The sequence below is a fragment of the Equus asinus genome, chromosome 18 (assembly GCF_041296235.1).
Source record: "Equus asinus isolate D_3611 breed Donkey chromosome 18, EquAss-T2T_v2, whole genome shotgun sequence".
NCBI classification, from domain to species: domain Eukaryota; kingdom Metazoa; phylum Chordata; class Mammalia; order Perissodactyla; family Equidae; genus Equus; species Equus asinus.
The window spans coordinates 27,800,419-27,808,765 of NC_091807.1; the positions used below are offsets into that span (position 1 = coordinate 27,800,419).

Here is an 8,347-nt window from a genome sequence, read left to right on the forward strand (position 1 = left end):
AAAGTTATTAAATGGATTCTCATTTCCCTTAGAATAAGATGCCTTCCCCTTAGCCCTCCAGCACCTTGCAGGACCTGGCTGCTGTCTATTTTTCTAACTCCTCATGTTATCATTTCCCTCTGCCACAAATGCTCCATTCTCACAGGCCTCTACTCAGCTCATTGAGCAGGTCAAGCTTTTCCTTGTCTCAGTATTTGGCATGTACAGTTGCCTGTCTGTTTCACCTTCACTGCCCTCTCCCACTCTATATACAGCTCCTTTCCTCATCTTTTGTGGCTCAGCTTAACAGTTACCTCTTAGAGTGGTTTTCCTTCATCACCCTACTTGAAAAAGACTCCGTTCTCAGGGTGTATTCTTTTTCCTTCATAGAACTTATCTCGGTTCATAATGATTTTATTTGTTTCTTTATTGAGTCTTTGCCGCTCCACCATGAGTTCCATAAAGGCAAGAAGTATGTATATCTTTCTGACTAGCATATCCCCACTACTGAACACAGTGTCTGGCTGGCACTTAATAAGGACTCCATAAGTGTATATTGAAAACTTAATGAACGGAAGGTGCTAAATAAAAATTTACTCAAATTATAGTTAAGTGTTTGAAAGGATGCAGTTCTGAAACCTTGACATATCCAAGATTTCCAAGAATTGGCAAGGGCAGAGAGCTTAAAGAACAAAAAGTAATAATCACCCTGCCTACCTTTAAGCTACCCCTTTGTGAAATAAGAACAAAATCATTAAGGAAGCTGCTTATTAGCATGGCACGAGCTGAGTCAATTATTTTAAAATAATGTTTGATTTTACATGGGCATGTTTTAAGAAGCTTTTACCCTGAAAAAGGGCACCACTTTTCACTGTCAGCACAGAGTCTTGTTGCCAAATTCTGAGGAGCAAAGGAAGGACATCATGGAGGCCAGCATTCACACAATCATCTCCAGCACACAGCCTTCTTAGTAAGCTCACAGCGGGTAGTAAATTAGTGAACACGTGTGCAGTTCCAAATCCCCAAATGTCAGATGGTAATGTCAGGTCTGTCATTTGTGAATAAGGCCACTCCAGGAGTTCTTTTCTCTTTGAGATGAGGCATTAACTTGCACATTCTGTTTAATCGAATGCTGAATTAATAGGTGTTTCAGCATATAATTTTGGTTCAATGAGTAAATGCAGATTTTGGCTGGTGCTGGATTTATAGAGGGAGTTACCTGGCTTATTACCTCAGAATGACGAAGGCTAGGACACCTGGTTACCTTGCAATTGTTTTTATGCAGTTTATCTCCTAGTATTCTTGAGAAATAGGTGGAAATAGTTACCTGATTGCTGATGGTGACTGGACACTTTACTACCAATTGGTTGAATAGCAATTTACTGGTCTAGAAGTACACAAATGCTCGCAGCTGCAGTGGCACCTCCTAAACACCAGGGGGCAGACTATCAACATTTGCTTTGGAGAAGCAATTAAATATAAGGATTCCAAAACTAGACTGCCAGGATTCTAACCCAAGATCTACAATCACAAACTGTAATCTTGAACAACATTTCCCTTAAATTTCTATAACTTAGTTTCCTCATTTTTTTTTTTTGAGGAAGACTGGACCTGAGCTAACATCTGTGCCCATCTTCCTCTACTTTATACATGGGACGCCTGTCATAGCATGACGTGCAAGTGGTGCCATGTCTGCACTTGGGATCCAAACCAGCCAACCCCAGGCCTCTCAAGTGGAACGTGCAAACCTAACCACTGTGCCACCGGGCCAGCCCCCAGTTTCTTCATTTTAAAAATGAAAATTATGAGTATCAACCTCAGAAGTTTGTTTTACTGATTAAATGAGGTGATGTATATAAGAACCAGATTGCCTGCCATATTGTGAGTCATAAATGAATAAAAATAGCAATTATTTCTGATCAGGTTAAGGATCTTCATGCAGACCAAGATGTTGTTCTCATGGCAACGTCAGTCTGAGACTGGTATACAACCACAAGGTAAAATAAACACAGTATCTATTTTGCGTTTGAGATTATGTTGTTTGTGTCTGTAAATGTTGCACCTTCCATTCTTTTAAGGGTTGAATTGTATTTATCATTCCAATTAAAAGTATAGTCACCTGTCTCCATCTCTCAAGAGCTTGGCACTTGGTGGTTATAAGGTTGAATAGTTTATATTAATTTGTGTGTGTGTGTGTGTAAGATTGGCCCTGAGCTAACAGCTGTCACCAATCTTCCTCTTTTTGCTTGAGGAAGATTGTCACTGAGCTAACATCTGTGCCAGTCTTCCTCTATTTTATGCGGGATGCTGCCTCAGCATGTCTTGATGAGTGGTGCTAGATCCATGCCTGGGATCTGAACCTGCGAACCCTGGGTGGCTGAAGTGGAGCACACAAACTTAACCACTACACCACCGAGCTGGCCCCTAGCTTATATTACTTTTATATTTGATTATGTGTCTGTGCTAGACTTCTAATCACTTTTTCAGTGATTAAAATAAGAAAAAATTAAAAATTAGAGCCACCCTTAAGTAACATAATTCAACTCAGTTCTCCCACAATTTATTTCCTCTGTCATGCCTTAGTTTTATCTCGCCAGCCAAGCTTATGCCAAACTGCCTAAATTAAATTAAATCCATTCCTCTTCTTCAACCAAAAAGTCACTCATATAGATACTGAGCATAGCAATTGAGGAATACTAGTCCAAGAGGAAAGAAATCTGGCTTCTAGCCCTGCTGGTTCTATTAATTCACTGCATGAATTTGGACAAGTCACTTTGCCTCTCTGGATCTCTTAAAAGATAATGAGTTCAGATGAGAAGATCTCTAAGGTCCTTTCCAGCTGTCGCACTCTATGATTTTCTATCAGAATCTTAATATCTTAGAGTTGAATAGGACATTAAATGGCATCTTGTCAAATCTACCTACTGAATGAAATTCATGCTTTCATTTAAGCCATCTAATCTTCATTAAGATTCCTTATGAAAATTTTAACGGGACAGACCAAAGACTGAAGTCAGTAGACTATTAGTTGCCATGCATGCTGGTAGAAATCCATAACTTTAAATGAATAGTCTTATTGTATTTGAGAGTAACTCTAAGAATAAATTAAAAGTATTTCTCTGGCCAAAAACACATTGGTCCACCTCAAAAGAATGTGTTAAGGGGGATGACTAACTTCTTTCAGATATAACATTCTGTAAAATAAGTCACATACCATATAACCCTTCTCGGTCACTGCAATACATACAGAAAAAATAATTTAGCCTCTGGAATATCCAAAATTATGACACTACAACTATAATAATAATCCTATATGGAATATGGAAATGGTCTCTTCCCAGCTTTCTTTGTTTCTAATGATAAATATATTCTCTTAGATATGGTAATAAAAAGATTCACATGACATCATTTCTTCTCTGAAACTCTCTCTAAATAATTTTGATTTGGGGATAATCCTTGGTCATTTCCAATTCAGTTATATCGACTTTGATTCAAATAGCCAAAAAACAAAAAGTAAGAAAAGTGAGAGGATTACACAATGTCTTTGTAGCCCTTAATAATGAGTAATTGGAAAAAAGAATGAACCATAGTATCTCAAACATCCGATTATTAACTCCCATATTTTCCAACCCCTTGTTCCTTTACATCTTGGATGAGAAAGTGCCATGGTTTATTATAGTAATTATTTATTTGCTTTGTTCCTTTCCCCAGATGCACTTACTCTGGCCTGCCTCTGAGGTTAGCTTTTGGTGAACTTATTTTTCTGCCTGTGTGTGATCCAGAAATGTGATTTTCTTTTTGAGTTCTTCCACTTCTCCTCCAGGCACTGTGGGGAACTGGGATTGGCCACCCCAAGATCTGTCTTTTTGTCATGAGGATTATTTTGGGCTGATTACTTTTAAAAACTGCAAACAGGAAAGAAACTCTGAAAAATAAAATGTACTTACCCTTTGTAAGAGACATTTACATTTGTAAAGGAAATCTTCATCTATAAAGGTGTCTCCCTCTCTGTACCTGGAAGAAGGGGGAATGACCTTATCTCTAGAAACTCTTATCATGCAGAAGGCAAGGACTTTAAATCTGCATAAAAACCTTACTCTTGTTTACTATACTTTTCTGGTAATGTCCCATAACTCACTCTCCCCACCCCCAACATCCTCCTTTGCCTTTAGCTGAAGATGATATTTAAGGTGGTGGCTTCAGCCATTTTGGTGAGTTGCTCAGTTTGCCTGAGCCTCTCCCATGTGTACATGTTATAAAGCTTTGTTACTTTTCTCCTGTTATTCTGAGTCATGTGAATTTAATTCCTTTTCCAACCAGAAGGACCCAGAGTGGGTAGAGGAAATGTCTTCCTCTCCTACAACACCTCAGTTGTGACAATATGCCATCTCAATGATTTAGCATTTTTGATGATAATGATGACCAGAAGATTGATGGCAACCAGCTTATTTAAATAGACTTCAGCCAGCAAAGATGAATGCATATTTGATGCCATTGGCATAATATATCCTGGAAATGATCATCCTAGCTCTATTTCATTCATTTGTTTTTTAAGTTAACTTTTATCAAGTATTTACTACTTGCCAGATTCTGTTAGACAAGATTCCATTGTATTCATTGAGGATATAACCATGGTAAAGGAGAAAACACATAAAACAGTGCTGATTAAACAAAATAAAACCTTAAATGAAATATTAAAAACAATGATTTTGTAATTAGAAAAAATATAAGAATATATAATGCTGGCACAGTGTAGGGGATAAGCAACACTGTTGATTGTGGAGTCTACTTACAAGGAATGAGAGAAGAGATAATATTTCCATGGGTTTTGAAGGGTAAGAGAGATATGCCATTCCTTCCAGAGGTGCTAGACTGTGTAAGAACTCAGTTCTGCAGAATGTGTTCAAGAAAGTGGGAGTAGGTAACATTGATGGAGTACATGTTGGTGGAGTATGTGGGAAGTGGTGAGAAGAGACTGGAAGAGAGTGGAGGGGGCTGCAAATGGTCATTAACATCATGTTAAGGGACCTTATTGGGAAGAGGGATTATTTCAGGTTTTAAATGAAGGTCTCACTTAGGAAAACATTAGCTACAAGTAACAGAAATTGTATTGCAACATGACTTAAGCAATAAGAAAATTTATTGGCGCACACCTACCGAAGTCCAAAAATAAGACGATCCAGACTCTGTTCCCCAACATTTCTCCTAGTTTTGCCCTCTTCCACATGATGGTTTAATTTGCAGGCCATATGGCAGATGGATGCAGCATTCCACATACGGTATGACAAAGAAGTGATGGTTGCTTCAAAAAACGCCACAAGAAAAACTTTACCAGAAGTACCTCTCCATATTACTCCTTGTTTCTCATTGGTTTAAGTCAGATCACATGCTCCATCCTGAACCAATCATTTTCAGTAGCAATTAAGGTGCCTTTAAATAGCCAGATTCTATGCTGAAACCTGGGGTATATCCATGTTAATGTAAAGAACTGACTGTGTAGACAAGAAGGGATCCACAAACAAAACCCTGTTCTTGTGGAAAGAAGAGAGAGGAGGAAAACACTTGTGAGGGTAATGAACAATGGGCAACCCACATCTATTTACATATTTTTCTTCTCACTTAGGTATTTTCAAGTACAGATGACTACATTTCCCAAAACAAGAGAATTGAGTAAACTATCTAACTATGACATCCTGATATAAACCCAAGGTACCAAGAGGTAAAAACTCCCTCTCAGTTAGTATTATCTACTCATGAAACTGCCATGTCTCCAGTTCTCAGGTGACTTCTATGAAAACAGATGGCCTTATAGTGACCAAATAGAAGGAGGAGACAGTGAAGCACCAAATTAAGAAATAACTCTTAGGGGCTGGCCCCTTGGCCGAGTGGTTAAGTTTGCATGCTCCGCTGCAGGTGGCCCAGTGTTTCGTTGGTTCGAATCCTGGGCGCGGACATGGCACCGCTCATCGAAGCACGCTGGGGCGGCGTCCCACATGCCACAACTAGAAGGACCCACAACCAAGAATATACAACTATGTTCCGGGGGGCTTTGGGGAGAACAAGTGAAAAATAAAATCTTTAAAAAAAAAATAAAAAAAGAAATAAAAAAAGAAATAACTCTTAGAAAATGTATTCCTTTTATTATAATAAAATGCATACACTTTTAATTTTATTCATACTTAATATGTTTGCTTCTTTGCACCAGTTATTGTAGTCAGTTAATACCATGACCTCTAAATTCCATTATTATGGCTTGCATAAGTCTGTGAAAAGGGTTCATGAAAAATATTTTGACAATATCCTCACCTAAAACAGTCAAGGTAGTACTTGCTGAAGTATCATTGCTGTCCCTGGGACTTTTCTTCTTGGATCAGACCCATTAGTGGTTTAATCAAAGTAAGGCATCCTGATAAGGCTAAAATGACCATGCACGGATGAGTTTAGGAAAGTCTCCTGCCCGAGCTCTAATTCCACTTGCCAAAAATTCCAGGGAACTAACTCTGTGTTGTCAGAGAATTCTACCTACCAGGGAACTACTGCTTAAATTAAATATTTCTTTTTAGACAAAGAACAGTTGGTTTGGAATTCCCAACAGACATCTTTCTTTTTTTTTTTAAATTAACAGCAAGATGTGATTTGATATCAAGTTAAATGAGTTTATTTGAAAGGAAAAAGTACCTCTTGCTCCATTTTTAACTTGAGAAGTAAGGAAGAAAATAGAAGAAAACAGAAGGAAAACAGAATGAGTATTCTATGAGATAAATGATTTTAATATTCATAAAATTTTTCTTTAATTATCACTCTTCTAGGTAGTAGAGTATAGACTATAGCCAGATAGTAGCGGAGATTGAATTTGAGGAAGATAACTGTGAAATCACAGTCTTGAGCCGTTAGCAAGTTGATCAGTAGTAGAAGCCAGATCTACAGGTTGGCCGGAAACAAGACGTTTGGCAGCTCCTGGAAGCCAAGAAGGTTGGGTGGCAGAATCTGGATCTATAGCCCAAGGAAGGGAAGCCACAGACTCCACAACTCAGGTGTCTAAAGCCACGGGATCCACAGCCCCGTGAATAGGAAATTCTAGATCCATAGCCCAGGGAGCAGCAGCTGCTGGACCCAAAGCCCAGAGACCTGGCATAAGTTGACCGGCAGGGACTGCAGACTGTGGAGATCCTTGGATGGTAGCAGGACCTCTGGCAGGGGCTGGACACCACACAGGATCTTGTGGGCTCACAGCAGGTCTCCCCACAGCCACTGTAGAGAGAGGAGCCCAGCTGGCAGGTGCTGGGAGAGCAGAGGTCAGTGCTGTAGACCAGGTTGCTGGGGTAGGAAGAGCCACAGGAGGAGCCTGGGTAGCGCAGGTAGCTCCCAAGGGAGCAGGAGGAGAAGTTTCCAGAGCAGCAGCTGTAGGACATGGTGACAGGAGATGTGAGTTTAGCTGAGTTGTAGTGAGAAGGTGCTCTGATATCCCTGGTTTTTCCCAGCCACATATTTATATATCCTCACTATGCTGGATGTGATGCAAACCCTCCTCATTCTTACGCATGTCTTATCGTGAAAATAGCTAATTAACCTCAGCTATAATTATAACAGAACACATTCATGTGTTCTTAACTGCTGTTTAATTATTCTCGTTTATAGAAGCCACTCCGCTTCTCTCTTTTTTTAATTTTCAGAAATAAGGTGTGGTTTGCCTTTAAAGATGTTGGTCATGATGTAGATGGTGTCCTCTCTTGTTCACTGAGCTTGACTCTGGGGATTTTGATCATGGGTGTGTAAATTGTTACCAGCAATGTACTCCTAACAGTCATCAGCACCTCCCTCCCAAATATTTACGTATGTTTTATTGAGCATTTACCATATGTAAAACATTGAAAATTGTGGTATCGTTTAATCCTTGCAACAACCTTATGAGAGAGGAATTATCACCAAGTTAGTAACCCCGATGTGTCTATCTCCAAAGCCAGCAGGAACCACAATGCTATGTTGACAACTTGAGAAGCTCGTCTTCTTTTGCTCCCAGAATCACAGGAACAATGAATTCCCAGGGGAAAAAATAACATTTCAATATGATAACATTTGCATTTTATCCGATGTTTCTGCCTATGTATTCTTTTATGAAGTCCCCAGATCTGGCCACTGAAGGAACAGCTTCTTAATTCTTTTAGATTTTTTTTTTCGTACTCAAAGTTACCATGGAGATGGTTGTTTGAAACTATCTTCTATTTGTCTTCTCATTTAGATTATCATCCTTAAGCAACTCATGTTTTCTCCAGTATGGAGTTATTGCATTCTTCTTTTTCCATGTGAGGCAGAGAATTCTTTGGCAAATACTTAGACTATCACTGAGAATAATTGCTAAAAACTGGTA

The 8,347-nt window shown here is 39.1% G+C and overlaps 1 protein-coding gene and 1 long non-coding RNA gene across 2 annotated transcripts in view; one reads left to right on the forward strand and one right to left on the reverse strand.

Annotated features, from left to right (window-relative positions):
* LOC139040980 (uncharacterized) overlaps positions 1-2,543 on the forward strand; it is a 75,124-nt gene extending 72,581 nt beyond the window's left edge. The window contains exon 3 of the long non-coding RNA XR_011495374.1: positions 1,584-2,543. This is a non-coding gene — a long non-coding RNA (uncharacterized lncRNA). The remainder of the gene's footprint in view (positions 1-1,583) is intronic.
* A 2,944-nt stretch (positions 2,544-5,487) lies between these two features.
* Positions 5,488-7,966, reverse strand: LOC106847358 (keratin-associated protein 13-1-like). The gene has a single exon (XM_070488656.1). The coding sequence runs from the start codon at positions 7,464-7,466 to the stop codon at positions 6,882-6,884; it is 585 nt and encodes a 194-aa protein (XP_070344757.1). The 5' UTR covers positions 7,467-7,966; the 3' UTR covers positions 5,488-6,881.
* Between the last annotated feature and the right edge of the window lie 381 nt (positions 7,967-8,347).

Bases quoted from the DNA above. Each gene is read 5' to 3' on its own strand.
- LOC106847358 (XM_070488656.1), bottom strand. From the start codon at position 7,466: ATGTGGCTGGGAAAAACCAGGGATATCAGAGCACCTTCTCACTACAAC.